Genomic DNA, 19,670 nt, shown 5'->3' on the forward strand with positions numbered 1-19,670 from the left:
TTCATAAGGTTTCATGGATCAATTGTAAATAAATTTATTTGTAAGGAAAGGCAGAGAATGGATAAATTAATGAATGAAAGTGAGATGTCTCCTGGAAAGCAGTTGGGTGTCTTTAGTTGTCATACTTATGGATCTTGGATTTCCCCATTATTCTCTGCTATCTGTAAAGTGAAACAGCATCTGTGACCAAGAGTGAAAGCTTTGGTTTCGGAGGATATGCATAGTGATTTGAGAGACTTCTTGATGTATGTGCCCACTATACTGATCCAGAGAGTGCTGTGGTCTTCTCTGAAATCTATGAATTTCATGCCTTGGTTCCCAGGATCAGGTATAAGTTCCCTCCCATTGGCTGGGTCACATATCCATCAGAGAACAATTAGTTACCTGCACAAGTTGTATACCACTATTACACAGGTGTGCACTTCTTGCACAACTTTTCATTGTGTAGCTTTCAAGCTCCCCTGCTTATTCATGCTGTTGGTGATCTTAAATCCCCAGCTTCTCCCATAGCACTTTTCCATGCCATGAGGTTGTGCCAGAAGAGAAATGGGTTTTCATTCTGTTCCAACATGGTTTCTCAGTGTCCTGTTACAATAGCTTGTGGTATCTTACGTTGTAGGGTCTTATCTTTTAGCACTGGCAGCATATTTTGGAAAATCATTTAATTGACTAATAACAATTAACCCAACTTGCATCTTCTGCTCATCCTTGGCAGGTATTCCTGGAGTTTCAGGGCCAAAAGGCTACCAAGGTTTGCCTGGAGACCCAGGACAACCTGGACTGAGTGGACAACCTGGATTACCAGGAACACCAGGTAAGTGCGATAAGCTGTTTGTAGCATTGCAATAGCCAATTGCAAAACAATTGTGTGTTTATGATTCTATGGATATTTTAGAGCTGACCATGATGCTATGCTTAGAAGTGAATTCAATTGTAGAGTTTACCTTTGACAAAAATGATTGCAATTTGGCTAAAGTTTCAATGGACAAGATTTTAAAAATATTTTGTGTTGCTTATTTAGTTTCTTCTTTATGTGGCAACAAAGCAACCATAGAGGTATGAATCAAGAAAGGTGCTGTGTTTTATTTTATACAGTGTAACTAACATATGTAAATAAGACAATGTCCTGGTAGGACGCTGGATAATTTACCTATTCCAGATATATTTTTTTTGCTATCAGAAAAGTCAATAATTCAAGCACTAATATTGTAGAAAGACTGTAAATGGCATCCAGGTCAATCCAGTACCTCCCTATCAACCCATACCCCTCCTTTCTTTTTCTCTGGCCTAGTGTACTAGGGCTATAGCATAATAGGTTGCCACATTTGCTCTTCCTGGACTCATGTAATCAGCCTGTACATGAAAAAAAAACTGCTGTTTTCCTTAAAAAATTAAAAATAATAGTCTCCTTATGTTGAATTTATCTGTGAAAATATGAGTGTGTGATATATGTATGCATGCAAAAAATAAAATATCAGGTGAGTATAATTATTTTTGAGAAAGAAATAAGATGTGCAGGGAAGTTTTTTTTAATATAAATTTATCTTAAAAGACCTCTCATCATATTACTGTAGTAGGTGCCTAAGATTTCTGAGAAACCTCTTACCTGTTTCATGCCAAGCTATATCTGTGAACTTTAATATGGTATGAGTTAATCCATTATCATGCCTTCTTGGTTTTAATTTTATTAATTTGACTTTTCTAGGTCCCAAGGGTAACCCTGGTCTCCCTGGCCCGCCTGGACTTGTAGGACCTCCAGGAGTTAAAGGAAATTTAGGTGATATGGGTTTTCCAGGTGAGTGATGTAACGTTCCCAAATTTTAGGCACACTAATGTTCACCATCTTTGTAATCAGAAAAGAGAAAAGTGTAGTGGGCTGGGAATATCACTCAGTGGTTACATGTATGAGGCCTTTGATTCAAGTCACAACACTGTAGAGAAGGAGAGAGAATTAGCAGGGAAGCCTGATACTGATATATTCAGATTGAGATAATCTTGGTAAAACTTTCATTACTAAAATAATTGAACTGAAAATTAAGGGACAGAGCTTTAGATACATAAAAAGAATTCTCCAGCTGTATCACCTTCATTTAGATTTTCTGACAAATAGGCTTTTATATAATCCTGTTTCTGAAACTTATTATGCACTCAGCTTGCAGAAGTGTTTTGAAAAATCTTTTAGCTTGGTTGTATACAGCTTAGATATGCCACAAGTAAAGAATAGTTTATCAAATATTACATGCTACATATTTTCAATAGGCCCTCAAGGTATGGATGGGCCCCCTGGACCCCCAGGAGTTCCTGGTCAACCTGGCTCGCCAGGGGTACCTGGACAGAAAGGAGATAAAGGTGATCCTGGTGTTTCAGGAATTGGTCTTCCAGGTCTCCCTGGCCCAAAGGTAATCATATTCTAGACATACGTCTGGGCAGTTATGATTCTTCTTTAATTGCTCATTTCTGATTCTTTGTTCAAGAAACTCTAGAATGACATGGAATGCTCTAGTCAAGAGACTTGCTCATACTCTATTCTCTTAGGTTGTGAGAAGATATGCTTTTAAGGTTTGTACTGAATGTCCCCACAAAGTAAAGATAAACCTTCTGGGGTTTTGTTTTTGTTTTTAAATTTTTGAATATGCTTCAATACAGTAAAGGCATATATTTGCCTTGTTCGGTTTGCTCATGTTAGTGATGGAGTTTTTGAAGAATTCTTTATTATATTGTTATTATGTATTAATTGGAAAAGATTTATAAACAAAGTAAATTTAGCTGTGAATGAAATATACAAATTTCTTAAGTGCCCTTTTAGTGACTTCTTTAGATTCCTATTCCTCTATTACTCTCATCATTGTGAAAATTTAGTGGTAGTTCTGAAATTTAGAATTTATAGCCAGACATGATGGCACACCTGTAACCTCCCAACTTTCAAAAGGCTGAGGCAAAAAGATTGAGAAATTAAGGGCAGTCTAGCCTTCATAGTGAGTTCCAGGCTAGTGTGGGCTACATAGCAAACCTTATTTCAGAAAAATTTCAACATACTTAGAACCAATAGACTCAATAAGCAGTGATCAGCTAGTGAGTTCAGTATATAAAGGTTTGATCATGCTGTCAGTCAGAGTTTAAAGAGTATTAAGTGTATATAATGGACAAATACATCCAAAATTTCCAACATCTAGTCTATAGATGTTAAAGAGGTTGCCAGTGTATGACAAAGTAGTAAAATTAGCTCATTTTATACATTTTTTTTTGAAATTCATAGGCAAGCTTGTCCTCTGTAATGATTTTAGGACATGATTTTGTTCAGCTGTTTCTAAGCATGCATTTGGTTATACTTGTCTACTGATTTGAAGCAGAGAAGGAATGGTTAAAGGCCCACATGGTCATTTTTAGAAGATACCTCAGATTATAACGTTGCTACATGTACAATTTTATCAGTGCTGTGTGCATAGCAGACAGGCTTTTACATGAAATATCTAGTCTTTCTAGATATTTAAAAGTTCATGATGTATTTAAAAGTAGAAATAGTAGGATAACACTTCGTGTAAATAGCTTTTAAAAACTTGGAAAATACTGTTTGGAAATAGAATTGTTAAACGACCTCTGGGGAAAAAAATGGATTACTTGCGTGTTATAAGTGAAAATTCCCACTGAAATAAGAATTCAGTAAACTATAAACATATTGTTTTAGTTAGCAAACCATGTATTAGATTTAATTATAGCATTTTCAAACAAACCATTTTTGTTAATTCTGCTTCCTTCTCCTTTCCACTATACCTCCTTGTATCCTTCATCTCCAGCTTCCTTTCTTCTTTCCTGTCACATTTGTCTACTTTTCTTAATCTCCTCCTTCAATACCTCCTTTCCACTCTCATATAATTATTTGTAACTTTGTAGCCTACACACACACACATAAATATATACACACATATTTGTTGTTGTTTTCCTGATGATAAACAATCAGATTGGGTATCTCCAAATAGTTGTAGTTTGTATTTCCCTGTTGGCTAAGGATGGTGAACACTTTTAAAAATACTTTTTGGGCATTTTTGTTTTTTCTTTTGAGAATTATCTAGTCATATTAAGAGCCCATTTAAATAATTCATTGGGGATTTTTGGTATTGAATTTTTTCAGTTCTTTATAAATTCTGGATATTCGTCCAGGTCCAAAGTATGGCTGGTAATGACTTCACTCATTCTGAAGGCTGTCAGTTCACTTTGATGATAGCTTTCTTTGCAGGGCAAAAACATTTTAATTTCATGTAGCTGCATTTATTAGTTACTGGAGTGATTGTCCTTGTTATTGGAGTCTTGGCAAGAAATGTCTTGCCTGTACCTGTATCTTAAAATGTATTCTGCATTTTCCTTTAGCAATTTCAACATTTCAGGTATAAAATGAAAATCTTTGATGCATTTTGAATTAATTTTTGCTCAGAGAGGCAAGGGTCTAATTTCTTTCTTTTGAAGATAGGTGACCAGTTTTACCAGTGTCATTTCTTGACTAGGGTGCCTTTTTTCCAGGGTATGTTTTCGATAACTTTGGGAAAAATTAAGTGTCCAAAGCTGGGTGGGCTTATTTGTAGGTCCTATATTCTATTCCATTGGTCCACTGGCCTTTTTGTTTTTGGTTCCATACTGTTATTGTCACTATAGCTGTATCGTGAGGTCAGCCATTTTCATATCTCCAGGTCTGTCTGTCCTTACTGAATTTGAATATTCTATTTGTGGACTTTTGGTTTTCCATATGAATTTTTGGGCATTTTTCTAATTCTAAGAATATCATTGGAATTCTGAAGGGGATTGCATTTTAAATCTGTAGAACACTTTTGTTAGTATAGTCATTTTCACAGTACTGTTTAAACCAGTCCAGGAACATTGTCTTTCCACTGGATAATGTTGTCTATGGTCACTTGTTTCAGTCTCTGAGTTTTTATTGAAGTAATGTTTCACTTTCTTGGTTATGTTTGCTACTAGGTACTTTATTTTTTGCAGCTATTGTGAGTAGAATATTTTTCTAATTTCTTTTTCAGAAATTTTGTTATTCGTATGTATGGAAGCAACTGATTTTGTATGCTTATTTTAAATTATGAAATTTTACTGAAAGTGTTTTCTGGTACAATCAATAGAGTATTTTCAATATGGAATCAGGATGTCTGAAAATAAGGATATTTTAACTTCTTTTTTTAATTTTCAGTCCTTTTATGTCTTTCTTGTGTTTTAGTGCTCTAAGATTTCAAACACTTTATAGAGTAAGAATGGAAAGAATTGGCGCCCCTGTCCAGATTTTAGAGAAATGCTCTTAGTTTTCTCCATTTACTATTTACTATGATTTTGGCTATTTTCAGATTGTCATATCTATCCCTAATTTCTCCAGGACTATTGTTATAATAATTGTTGAACTTTTTCAAAAGCCCTTTCTGCATCTATTGAGAGGAATATAAGATTTCTGTCTATGTTTATTTAGATGGTATGTTGCATTTATTGATTTGCACACATTGAACCAGCTTTGTTTCCCCAGGATTATCATTATGTATGATCTTATTAATGTATCATTGAATTTTGTTTGCAAGTATTTTTGTTGAGAGTTTTTGCAACTTTGTTCATCAGAGTAATTTGTTTGTAATTTTCTTTTTTCACTGTTGTGTCATTATCTGGTTTTAGTTATCAGGATAATACTGGATTCATAGAAAGAATTTTGTTTTCTGAACTATAGCTTAAATGCATTTTCCTTTTGATAATATACCAAAACCACGTAAAATTTAATTATCCAGTTCATCAGTTTATTATGAGATAATCATGAGAATTTTCTGCATATGTCAGAAAGTTTAGGAATGTCAAATGAACTTTAATTTTATGATATTAATGCTTTCCAACAATACATAAACATATACTTGTATTAAAAACATAACATACAATTCAGGTGTGGTTGTGCAGTTCTCTAGCTCCAGCAGTTGGGAGTGTGACACAAGATTACAAGTTTGAGGCAAACTTAGTTTACATAGTGAGTTCCTGGACATCCTGAAGTATAATATGAGACCGTTTCTAAAACGAATTTTGTTCTCTGTCCTCTGTTTTGTTCACTTTGCCTTCCCTAGAGGGGAGCATTGCCCATAGTTGGAGTATACATATGAATCTGTTCTTCTACACACATATACACTTGTGCGTGCACACCCCCACTATATATATATATTATATATATATTATATATATAATATATATAATTATTGACATATATATATAATTATTGACATATATATATATAATTTGTTTTTCTCCATATCATACACATAGAGTTAGAATGCACACACTGTTCTGTATCTTTCTTTGAAAAATAGGTATTTTTCCCACTATACTGTAGACAATTTGTTTTGTTATTATGTATTCTGTCTGTGCACAAGGGTACAATTATTTTTACTAGATATATTCCTAAAGGTGATATTGCACAATTAAATAAGTACACTTAAATTGGTTTTAAAAGCGTTTTATAATCACATGTGAATTTGACTTTAAACTATAGTCAGTATGGGGCTGGGGAGATATCTTAGCAGTTAAGGTGCTTGCCTGCAAAACCTAACCAGCCAAACTCATTTCCCCAGTGTAGCAGTCAGGTTCTCATTGCTGGTGGAAATCACCCAACCAAGAACAGCTTGTGGGAAAAAGAGCTCCATGATGGCAGGGAAAAACGCTGGCATGAGCAGAGGGTGGACATCACCCCTGGCCAACATAAGATGGACAATAGCAACAGGAGAGTGTACCATATACTGGCATGGGGAAACTGGCTATAACACCCCTAAGCCTACCCCCAACAACACACTACCTCCAGCAGGCGTTAATTCCCAAATCTCCATCAGCTAAGAACAGCACTCAGAACACCTCTTTGTGGGGGACACCTGAATCAAACCACCACACCCAGTAAGCAAGTAAGCCAGATGCACAAGGTGGCGCATACACCTGGAGTTTATAGTTTATTTGCAGTGGTTAGAGGCCCTGGCTCACCTATTCTCTCTCTCTCTGTGTCTCTCTCTGTCTATCTGGCTTGATCTTAAATAAATGAATAAGTAAAATGCCATAAATATGAAAAATGTCAAATAAGAATCATTATTTCTAAATGTCTATAAACCCAAATCTCCAATTCTTCTTTGTAAAGGCAACTACTTTTAGTAATTACTCAAATACTGTTCCAGCAAAGGGTCTATAATACACAAATGTCCATACACAGGTGATAATTCATCAATTTTAATATTTTTTACATTCTAAATATCTTGTTTTGGAACACAACTTACAAATGGAAAGCATATTATGGTTAAACTTGGAACCATTTTCCTTAATTATTGATATGAAATTATATTACATCACAAAATGTAGGTATCTTCTGTTTTTATTTATATACACAAAATCATGCTATAAACTACCAGCTATTTCACTTAGTAAAATCTTGATAAACTTTCTTTCTCAGTACATTTATGCCCTGTTCTTTCCCATAATTACATAGTGTTGTTGTGTGGGTTCACCGAAAGTATTTAAACTATTAGGAGCACTGAACTTACTTTGATAGCATTATTATGACAAACATATGGTATACTGAAATTCTAATAAAGAACTTGTGAATTTTTGATAAACAGAGATATTTGAATATCCATGTTTACTTCTGAATTATTCACAGTAGCTAAGAGATGGAACCAACCTAGATGTCCATCAACAGATGAATGGATAAAGAAAATGTGGTACATATATATAATGAAATTTTATTTGGTCATAAAGAAGAATGAAATCACAGCATTTGCAATCGTTATATTAAAAGCAAGTAAATTTCTTCATGTAGGATTTTCAATTAAAAAAAATATTATGTTTTAAGTTTCCATGCAAGTGTATATTTTACTCCCCCCAGTATTCCAACACATACTTTTCTTATCCTCCCTCACTCTTGTGTGTCCCCTTTCTTCTTCTTTAATCTATTATTATGTTGTGTTTTCACTTTACTTTTTTAAACTTTTATTTTTATTTATTTATTAGACAGTGAGAAAGAGGGAGAGAGAGAGAGAATGGGCGTGCCAGGGCCTCCAGCCACTGAAAACAAACTCCAGATTCATGAGCCACCTTGTTCATCTGGCTTATATGTGTCCTGGGGAATGAAACCTGGGTCCTTTGGTTTTGCAGGTAACTGCCATGACTGCTGAGTCATCTCTCCTGTCCAGCTTTGTTTTTATTTTTAGGTAGGGTATCCCTGTAGTCAGGCTTACCTGGAACTCACTTTGTAGCTCAGGCTGGCTTTGAAGTCAAGGTTCTCCTAGGTGTTATGACTAAAGACATGTGCTACCATGCCTGGCCCCTTTGGTTTTTTTCTAATTAAAATATTTTATTTATTTGTTTATGTATTTATAACAGAGAGAAAGAGAGAGAGTGGCTATGCAAGGACCCCTAGCCACTGAAAACCATTTCCAGGTTGATGTACCATCTGGTACATTTAGCTTTACCTGGGTACTGGGGAATCGAACCTGAGTCCTCTGGCTTTGCAGGCAAGCACCTTAACTGCTGAGCCATCTCTTCTGCCCTCTTTCTTCTTATATAAACAATGTTTTGTATTCATTCATTCCTTCATTCAAAATGTCTCTTGAGTAAATATGATGTGCCAAGCACTGTACTATATAGTACAGACCAATCATGTAGTGCTTGTCTTTCTGTGCTTAACTAATGTTACTGAGCATAGTCATCTCCAAGTCTTTCTATGTTGTCACAAGATACTAGATTTCATATGTTTCATAGCTAACTCGTACTCCATTGTGTATGTACACCACCTGTCTTTTATCCATTTGTTTGTAGACATTTCATTTGGTTCCCTATCCTGGCTCTTTTGAACAATACTGAACTAAGCATAGTAGTACAGGTATTACTTTTAAATGTAGTGATTTATTTTCTTTGGGTGTATAACCAAGATCAGGAGTATTGGATTGCACAGTAGCTTAATTTACTTTTCTCTGTTGTTACTATTAGTTGTGTAATAGTAATCTATTAATAATAATAGAATATAATGTAATAGAATATCTCTGTCCTTGAAACTTGTGGCCTTGTTTATAGTATCCTTTATCACCAAATATGGATAGAGATATAAAATTGATTAATTATATTGGAACTAAAACTCCCAGCTGATGGACAACCAAGGGTTCTTTTGCCACACAGGAGTAAGTTATGGTTTTTACCCTTTCCAACTAAATAATTCCCTTTCACTGTTTATTTTTTTCCTTCAGTGGTAGTGTTTCCTCAATTTTTACAAATGAAGGCAAGAACCAAAAATGAATGTTTTTCTTTTTGTTATGTTTTGATAAATTTTATGTGCCCTATAAAATGGGATAAACCTGTAACTTTTTTCTGGGGTCTATAGTTATAGCATAGAATGGAAGAGAAAATATTATCACTATCATATAGTTGAGATTACCTGTGATCCAGTTACTCTTGGATTACCATTTTATATTTTAACAACAGATATGATATAAAAGTGAGTTCTATTTCTGTATGAATGTATATGATACAACAAAGTGACCTTAAAGACAGTTTTGTCTGAGTGATATTAAGTAAAAATCAAGTCTTCCACTATTACTATATTTGCAAGATAGTTTCCCAGTGGTAATTTTGAATCAGTTAGATATGATAATTCTATTTTCTAGAATTTTTATCAAAACTTTCCATTAGACTATGTTCAGGTATTTTCAGCTACAGTGCTTGCAAGTCACTCCTGGCTTTGGCAAAAGTATAAATATATTCCAATTTTCCTTTCTCAAAGTGATATTTCAGATTCCTGGTCCATTCCTTAGTCTGTTCTTTATTTCAGGAGACTTATTTTCTCTGAATCCCTTGCAGGCAAGAGGACTAGAATTTGAGTCTCCAGCACCCACATAATGCTAGGCAGGTGTGACAGCCTTCTGTCATCCCAGCACACAGAAAGTGGAGATGGTGATCCCAGAGGCAAGTTAGCTAGCTAGATTAGTTGAATCAGCAAGCTGTGGTCTCAAGTGAGAGATCCTGCCTCAAATAAAAAAGGGAGTGAATGAAGAAGGCAAGCCAATCTCTGGCATCCTCACAAAGTACTCACATTACATCCACATATGTATACAATTTTTTTTTAAAGTTAGGTGGTGCTTAAGCTAGTAAATTATAGTCCTTTTTAGAAGTCTTAATAAAATATTTACTTTTTATGTTTGTATTTATTTATTTGAGAGAGAGAGAAAGAAAGAGAAAGAGGCCGATAGAAAGAAAGAATGCACATGCCAGGGTCTCTGGCCAATGCAAATGAACTCCTGACACATGTGCCACCTTGTGCATCTGGTTTATGTTGGTCCTGGGGAGTGGAACCTGGGTCCTTTGGCTTTGCAGACAAGTGCCATAACAGCTAAGTCATCTCTCCAGCCCTACTTTGTTTTGAAAAGTTGTTTGATTTTAAGGAGTGGAACCATTATGTAATTAAGAGGAAATGTATTAAGGAAGAGTGCTAGCTGAACTTAGGGGCTGGAGTTTTTGTGTAACATATCATAATTATCATACGTAATTTGGACTTTGTTGAATTCTTTTAAGATTTGCCAATAACTGGATATGAGAAAATTCTTCCTTTTTATTATCTTGGTATATAAATTTAGTTCATTCATAATCAACAAGAGGGCTCAAAGTGGGGTTATATCACATTCACAAGGTACTTAATTCACTCTTCTACAAACATCCAATATAGAACAAATTCAAGGCAAATATTTATTTTCCTGTTTTATGCCTAAATTTTGCTATGTATTTGATTTGTAAGAGATCAGAAACAGGGCTGTGGAGATAGTTGAGCAGGCAAGAGGGTTTACATTATTGCATAATATAGATGATGATCACTACTTCTGAAGTCAAACTTCAGATTCCACCATTTTCTAGATTCATCATTATAGCACACAGATAAAAACAGTATATTTATAATAGGAATTTAAGTATTAATGAGAATACCGCATCTATATAGCACAGGAGTACCATGACCTTGTGGCTCAAAATAGACTTTGGTTCAAAACCTTGTTATGCAACTTACTAAATCTTAGACTCTTGATTAGGTACTTGACTTTTTTGAAATTCAGTTATTTCATTTATGAATAGAGATGACAAGACCTAACTCACTGAGATGTTGTGGTGATTAAATGTATATAAAACACAGTACATAGCAAAATAAGAGATGCTACATTTTTATACCATCTAAGTCATGAAGAAACTTTAGTTTTAACTTTTTATTCTATTCATGTTTTAAGGGTGAACCTGGTCTACCTGGATACCCAGGGAACCCAGGTCTCAAAGGTTCTGTGGGAGATGCTGGTTTGCCTGGATTACCAGGAAACCCTGGACCAAAAGGACAACCAGGCCTTCCTGGATTCCCAGGTAAATATGCCTTTACTTCATACATCTTTCTTGCACTTTTCCTTCTTTACCTACTCTAACCAGGATCATATAGTGACATCATATCTAGCAGGCTATCTCTCCATCAGATACTGATTAGCAACAATCTCAAAATAGCTCTTTACTTTTCTTTGCCCAAATGTCTTGCTGTATAAAATGAGAATGAGTATTACCAACTCAGCAGGACAATATCCTGTGAGCAGAGAGACTTGTTTGGTGGAGCATATTTTTCAATCTTTGACTGCTATCCACAAATCAATTATGAGGCCTTACTATTTTTGTAGGTGATAATATACTCTGCCAGGCCCTAGCCTGCTGCTGATTCTCTTAGTATATTGTACATAGGCACACAGCTGGTAGCTCTCAGTAGAACCATCATACAATTCTTTCAAATGGCAAGGACTGAATCATTCAAGCAAAGGGATTTAGCAATATAGTCAAAGCTAGTCTGAATTACATTATTATACCTACTTGTTCATGTTTCTGTTTTTCTTAGTTTAGTTTTTTGTATAGATGAGAGAACTTTTGGCTTTTTCTTAACTTTTTAGTGAAGGGATAAGGGATGCAGCTCAGTGGTACAATGTTTAACTAGAATGCAGAAAGCCATGGATTTAATCCCCAGCACAACACCAAACTGGGCATGGTGGCACTCACCTTTAATCCTAGAACTCAGGATGTGGATGCAGGAGGATCATATGTACAAGACCATCCATGGCTACATAGCAAGTCCTAGATCAATCTGGCCTTCATGGAGCCCTATCTGAAAACCATGTAAAAGAGAGCTGGATAGCTGGCTCAGCAATTAATTCATTTACCTGCAATGCCAAAGGACCCAAGTTTGATTCCCCAGTACCCACATAAATCCAGATGTACAAGGTGGCACAAACGAGTCTAGAGTTTGTTTGCAGTTGCTAGAGGCCCTGGTATGCCCATTCTCTCTCCCTCTCTCTCTCTCTCTCTCTCTCTCTCTCTCTCTCTCTCTCTCTCTCTCTCTCTCTCTGTGTAAATAAATAAAATATTTTAAAAATCCAAGTAAATTAAGAAAAAAATAATGGAAGTATAACATATAGATGGTTGTTGCAGTCAGGTTTTCATTGCTGGTAGAAATCACCCAACCAAGAGCAGCTTGTGAGCAAAAGAGGTTTATTTTGGCTTACAGGCTCAAGGAGAAGCTCTACAATGGCAGAGGAAATGATAGCAAGAACAGAGTGTAGACATCACTCTCTGGCCCACATAAGGTTGACAAAAGGTACAGGACAATGTTCCAAACACTAGCAAAGGAGGAGCTGGCTATAACACCCAAAAACCTGCCCCAACAATACACTGCCCCCAAGAGGCGTTAATTCACAAATCTCCAATCAGCTGGGAACCTAGCATTCAAAACACCTAAGTTTATGGGGGACACCTGAATCAAACCACCACAATGGGAAAATGCATAAGTATCCAGACCATAGATGACTTTTTCCACTTGTGTACATATCAATGAACCCATCATGTATAGCAAAATAAAAATGCTTTTCATCTCATAAAGTTTACCTATGCCTCTTCAGAGAGCACTCTACCACCACATCACTCTGGGTTAGTCATTGCTATAACTGCTGGTACCATCGTTTTAATTTTGTCTACTACTGAATTTGTATGAATGAAGCCATATATTATTTATCCTTGTGTTTCACTCCATATGTCTGTAAGATTTGCTTATTCTGTATGTGTCAGATGTTTATTCCTTATCTTTACTGTGTACTATTCAGTTGAGAAATTTTACCACAATTGTGCATTCTCTGTTAGTGGATTTGGGAGTGTTTCTAGGTAAGAATTATTATAAAAAGTGATGTTAACATAACTTATATATCATTTAGTTGGCATATTTTATGACTTCTCTTAGTCAGAAACTTTGTAGAATTTTGGAAATCTTAGTGTAGACTATATATTTAGCTTTAGAAATTACATAGTTTTACAAAATGCTTGTATAAATTACAGCCCCACCATGCAGGATACGTTCATTTGTCCATATACTCACCAACACTGCGTATTCACAATCTTTTGAATATTTATAAATTCTGATGAGTATATAAGAAACATTTTATTTAAGTTTTGATTTATATTTTCTTGATGATTACAAATATCAAATAGATTTCCACATGTTTATTGGTCATGTATATATCATCATTTTGAAGGACCTGCCCAAGTCTTTCTGCTCATTTTTATTGGCTTTTTTTGTCTTTGTTGTTATTTAGAGGAATTCCTCATACACTTTCTATGAGTCATTTTTCACACAGTTTTGTCAATCTTTACTCTTTATACTTTATAATAAACAAAGGTTGTTTGTTTGAATAAGGTCCAACATCGCAATCTGTTTTTTCATGGTTAATGCATTTATCTATTCAATAAATATTTGCCTACTGGAAGGTATTAAAATATCCAACCATTTATGTTTAAATGTTAGCATTTAGGTTTATGGTGTCTCAAATAAAACTTTTATACTGTAAGGTAGTATGAAGCAGTAGTCAGGTTTCATTTTTCTCAGAAAAAAATATTCAGTTGCTTAACACTAGGTTTTCAATCTATTTTTATCAGACATGGACATATTTAGTATGTAAACAACATATGTTGGTACCATCCTTTCCCTCCTCTCTGTCCCTTTTCTAAAGAGGCCTTCCTCATTGGGGATGCAGGTCAATCCCATGGGAATTGTGGGTCATGCATTAGGGGGGCAGCAGTCAGTTATGGGGGAGAGGCAATGTCTCTGTGCAACATGTCCCAACTTGTAGCTCTAACAATCTTTCCACCCCCTCTTCCACAAAATTCGCTGAGCCATATTGGGTACATTTTAAGTCAGTGATGGGCACTTAGGAGCCTCTGGATCTCTGGTTTGGTACATGTTGAATGTCCTCAGTGTCTATCCCTGACACCATTGTGCTGATGTCACATTCACTAAGAAAGCAGTACTCTTGCTTATTTCCTCAATTCCTCTGTGGTTTTACCTAGGGCTGGGGTGGAGTATGCTGGGTCATTTATCTCCTCAGTCCAGCTCTCCTCTGAAAAAGAGAAGCAGATTCTCCAATGGAGAGTGAAGTCATCACCACTTAAATGAGATAACCATTATTAATTTAGAGAGAATTTAAAGGTTGTACATACTCTTATAGCTGCCCAAGATTAGTGGGAGCTTGATAATGCAAAGCAGAATCGTTATCTGGATATCATTCTGGCTTTTTTTTCCCCAGTTCCAGATATGGTTTCCTTTAAAGTGAGCAGATCAGTTAGCCAATCCAAGAGCAGTTGGTTACCTATCATGACTGTGTGCCACTATTGCACTTGTGAGAGCATCATGTCAGGTTTTTTTGCTTTGTAGTCGCTTAGACTTTGAGTTGCACAGACAGAAGTTAGCCACATTCCCCTGGTAGCTCATATAGTGCCTTCCAGCACAAAATGGGCTAATTGTCTGGGCACTGACTCTTTTCTGGATTCCAATCATGTCTCTCCATGGTCCATGCTGTTATGGTATCTTCAGCAGTAGGGTCTTACCATTAACCTCTAGTGGGTAATCAAGTGCTCTACCAGAAGTCTGTCTTGCTTGTTTTCAGAGATCTATTAGGTCTTTCTGATCAATAGCTTATTGTGGATATAAACCACGTCCCGGTACAAGGAGTTACAGGCCAGTGCCAAAGGAAAAAAAGAAAAAGAAAAAGACAGAGAAGAAAAGTTAGGCTTCATCTCACCCTTTCCAGCACCATTTGATTCAGGTGCTCCCCCTAAATTCCTCTTCAGGGTTCCAACATTTAGTCTAACTTCCAAGATATAGGATTCTATGGTACCAGTTCAATTTAGGTTCAGTTGTGTTCCCTCCACCCTTCCCTTACCCCAAGCCCTAACCTGCCTATTATCCAAGCCTCCAGATGCCATTCAGGTATGTTAGCAACTCAGGTTGATCCAGGTTAGGAACCACAGATGAGTAAGACCGTCCAACAACTGTCTTTCTGTGATTGTGTGAGTTCACTTTGAATGATCTGTTCCAAGTTTGACCATTTCTCTAAAAATTTCATTGTGTCATCTTTTATTACTGCTGAGTAGAATACCATTGTGTAGATATACCATGTATTAGTTTTCCATTCATCCAATCATGGATATCTGGGTTGATTCCAGTTTCTTAGCTATTAAAAATTGAGCAGGGGCTGGAGAGATGGCTTAGCTGTTAAGGTGCTTTCCTGCAAAGCCTAAGGACCCAGGTTTGAGTCCCTAGTACCCACATAAGCCAGATGTGTCTGGAGTTCATTTGTAGTGGCTAGAGGCCTTGGTGTGCCCATTGTCTCTCTCTCTCTCTCTCTCTCTCTCTCTCTCTCTCTCTCTCTCTCTCTCTCTCTTTCCTTTCTCTCTCACTAATAAATTTAAAAAAAATAAAATGTATTGTACAGTTACAAACATGGTTGGGCAAATATCTCTGAACTGAGTTGTTTAGCTTTTAGGGTAAATGCCTAGTAAGGGAAAAACAGAATCTGTTGGTAACTCTGTATTCATCCTTTTCAGGAGTCTCCATATTGATTTCCATAGTGTTTGTACCAGCTTACATTCCCACCAAGAGTGAATGAAGGTTTCTGTTTCTCCACATCCTCACCAATATTTGTTTTCACTTGATTTTTTTAATGTTTGCTATCCTTACTGGGGTAAGGTGGAATCTCATAGTTGTTTTAATTTGCATTTCCCTAACGGTTGGGGATGTTCAACATTTTAAGTGTGTGTAATCCATTTTTTTTAAAATGAAGTTTTTTTTTTAATTTTTATTTATTTGAGAGCAACAGGCAGAGAGAAAGACAGAGAGAGGGAGAGAGAGAGAATGGGCGCGCCAGGGCTTCCAGCCTCTGCCAACGAACTCCAGACGCGTGCGCCCCCTTGTGCATCTGGCTAACGTGGGACCTGGGGAACCGAGCCTCGAACCGGGGTCCTTAGGCTTCACAGGCAAGCGCTTAACCGCTAAGCCATCTCTCCAGCCTGTGTAATCCATTTTTAATGCTTCCTCTGAGAACTCTCTATTCAGTTCTGTTTCTCTCTTTCAGAATGGATTGTTTCATTTTTTTTTTTTTTTTTACTGTTTAGTTTTGTTAGTTCTGTAGAGTTTAGTTATTAGACATCTGTCAGTGGTATATCTGGCAATGATTTTCTCCCATTCAGTGGGTAATTTATTAGCTCTGCTTAAGGTATGTTTGTCTGTGCAAAGGCTTTTTAGCTTCACGAGATCCCATTGGTGAAGTGCTTGCTTAATTTCCTGGGCTACTGGGGTTTTGTTCAGGAAGTCTTTTCCTAGTCCTATATCATGGAGAGTGCCTCCTATTTCTTCTTGTAGTTGAAGAGTTTCAGGTCTTATATTGATGTCTTTAATACATTTGGACTTGATTTTTGGGTATGGGGAAATGAGTGGGTCCAATTGCATTTTTTCTACATATGGTTATCCAATTTTTCCAACACCATTTGTTGAAAATACTGTCTTTTCTCCAGACTACATTATTGGCACCTTTGTCAAAGATCAAGCAGCTGTATACTTGACCTAAGGTATTGGTCTTCAATTCTGTTCCATTGGTTTATATTTCCGTATTTATTCCAGTACCATGCTGTTTTGGTCACTATGACTTTATAATATATCTTTAGATTGGGTATGATTATACTACCAGAGTCATGTGTTTACCCTCTGAGGATATATTTGGATATCTGAGGCCTTCTGCTATTCCATATGAAATTTGAGAGCATTTTTCAATCTGTGTGAAGAATGAGGCTGGTATTTATGTATATTGCTTTTGGTAGAATTGCCATTTTCAGAATATTCTACCTATCCAGGAACATGGGATATCTTTCTATCTTCACAAGTTCTCCTCTATTTCATTCTTGAGTATTTTTATGTTTTCATTATATAGGTCTTTCACATCCTTGATTGGTGCTATTCCAAGGCATTTAATTTTTTGTTGCTATTGAAAATGGAACAAACTCACTGATTTCTTTCTTTGTATATTTGTCCTTTGCAAATAGAAAAGCTGCTGTTTTTGTACATTGATTTTGAATCCTGCTACTTTGCTGGATAATGCTTTTGAGGTGTTAATTGAACTTGGTTTGCAAAGATTTTGTTCAGGATCTTTGTATCTAATTTCATTAGGGATATTGTTTTATAGTTTTCTTTCCTTTCTGAATCTCTGTCTGGTTTTGGTATTAGAGTTATGCTGCCTTCATAAAAGGAGTCAGAGAGGATTCCCTTGTCTACAATTATGTGAAGGGTTTTGGTATTAGAGTTATGCTGCCTTCATAAAAGGAGTCAGGGAGGATCCCCTTGTCTACAATTATGTGAAGCACTATGAGAAAAATTGGTTTCAGTTCTTCAATGAAGGTTTGATAGAATTTGTCTGAGAAGCTATTGGTTCTGGACTTTTCTTTTTGGGGAGGTGTTTGATTACCTTTTCAATATTCTTAGATGTGATAGGTTTGTTTAGGAGATTAATCTGCTCTGAGTTTAGTTTTGGTAGATAGTATGTGTCAAGGAATTCATCCATTTCTTCCATAATATTCAATTATGTGGAGTAGACATTTAGAAAGTATGCTCTGATGATTATTCCTATTTCATTGATGTCTGTCTCTTCTTTTTATTTATGATTTTCTTAATTTGAGGCTTCTCTTTTTTGCTTGATCAAATTGTACAAAGGTTTGTCATTCTTATTTTTTTTAAACAACCAGTTCTTTGTTTTGATTTTTAAAATTATTTTCTTAGTTTCCAATTCCCTAATTAATTTTTTCTCTAACTGTGATTATTTCTTTCCATCTCGAGCCTTTGGGTTGGATTCTTCTTGTTTTTGCAATGCCTTTAGGTGGACAGTCAGGCTATTTGGGATCTCTCCATCTTTGTAATAATACCTTTAGGGCTATGAATTTTCCACTTAAGACTGTCTTCATTGTATCCCATAAATTTTGGTAGGTTGTGTTTTCATTATCATTCAATCCTAGGAATTTTAAATTTTCTTTTTTTTTATTTGTTCCATTACCCATTCATTGTTTGAAAGTGTGTTGTTTCATCTCCAGAAGCTGGTGGAATTCTTGATGTGTCTCTTGTTGTTAATTTTTAGCATTAAATAATTATGATCTTACATGATGCAGGAAGCATGCTTTATGGCCTGATGAGAAGAATGTGTATTCTGTAGAGTTGGGGTGGAATTTTGTAGATACCCATTAGGTCTAGTTGATCTATGATGTTGTTGAGATCTTTTATTTCCATGTTGATTTTCTGCTTGGATGATCTGTCTAATGATGATAGTGTAGTATTTAAGTCTCCAACCATGATGGTGTTGGTGTTTATTTCTGTTTTATTTTTTAGTAGATTTTGTTTTTAAACAGTGGTACACCTATGTTTGGTGCATATATATTTATGATTGTGATGTGCTCATGTTGGATCATTCTCTTGCTGAATAAGAAATTGCCTCCTTTGTCCTTTCTGATTACTTTTGGTTGGAAATCAATTTTATTAGATATCAATACAGCAATACCTGCTTGTATTTTTTTTAAATTTGATTTGCTTGAAATATTGTTTTCTAATCTCTCACCCTGAGGAGGTTTCTATCTTTAGTGGTGAGGTACGTTTTTTGAAGACAGCAGATTTGAATTAATTCCTGCCATGAGATGTTTTGTGGGGTTTGGTTCTGTCTTGTGTTTTGTACTATTTTGGGCCTGGTCTGTTTTGGCTCTTGTGATCATCTTGTTGGCTCTTGAGATTTGATTGTTTGACTATTCTGTGTGGAGTATTCCCTCAAGTATTTTCTGTAGGGTTGGCTTTGTGTTCATATAATCATAGAATTGACTTTTTTCATTGAAAGATTTTATTTCACCAACTATTATAAAGGATTCTTTTGGTGGGTAGAGTAGCTTGGGTTGAAAGTCAAAGTTTATCAATCTTTGAAGTGTTCCATTCCATGCCCTTCTGACTTTTCAGATTTCATTGAGAAATCTGACATAATTCTGATAGGATTGCCTTTATATGTTGTTAGTTGTTTCTCTCTTGCTGCTTTTAACAATATATCTTTGATTTAGTGGTTAAGAGTTTTAACTATGATGTGTCTTGGAGAGTTTATTCTCTGGTCCTGTCTATTTGATGTTCAATGGGCTTCTTGTATCAGGATGGGCCTCTCTTTTGCAAGATTCAGAAATTTTTCTTTAATTATTTTGTGTATTATTTTCTGTCTGCTTTTGTTCTGGATTTCCTCCCCTTCTGGTATACCCATGATCCAGATATTTGGTCATTT

General features: G+C 35.7%; 1 protein-coding gene across 3 annotated transcripts in view; it reads left to right on the top strand.

The window, feature by feature from the left end:
• Window positions 1-19,670, top strand: part of Col4a5 (collagen type IV alpha 5 chain) — a 240,158-nt gene that overhangs the window by 180,011 nt on the left and 40,477 nt on the right. For all 3 annotated transcript variants that reach the window (XM_045140190.1, XM_045140191.1, XM_004659142.2), the window contains exons 34-37: window positions 716-814; window positions 1,706-1,795; window positions 2,260-2,399; window positions 11,259-11,385. In XM_045140190.1, coding sequence (XP_044996125.1) covers window positions 716-814; window positions 1,706-1,795; window positions 2,260-2,399; window positions 11,259-11,385 — 456 coding nt within the window. The remainder of the gene's footprint in view (window positions 1-715; window positions 815-1,705; window positions 1,796-2,259; window positions 2,400-11,258; window positions 11,386-19,670) is intronic.

Source organism: Jaculus jaculus, chromosome X, assembly GCF_020740685.1.
Source record: "Jaculus jaculus isolate mJacJac1 chromosome X, mJacJac1.mat.Y.cur, whole genome shotgun sequence".
Lineage (NCBI taxonomy): Eukaryota > Metazoa > Chordata > Mammalia > Rodentia > Dipodidae > Jaculus > Jaculus jaculus.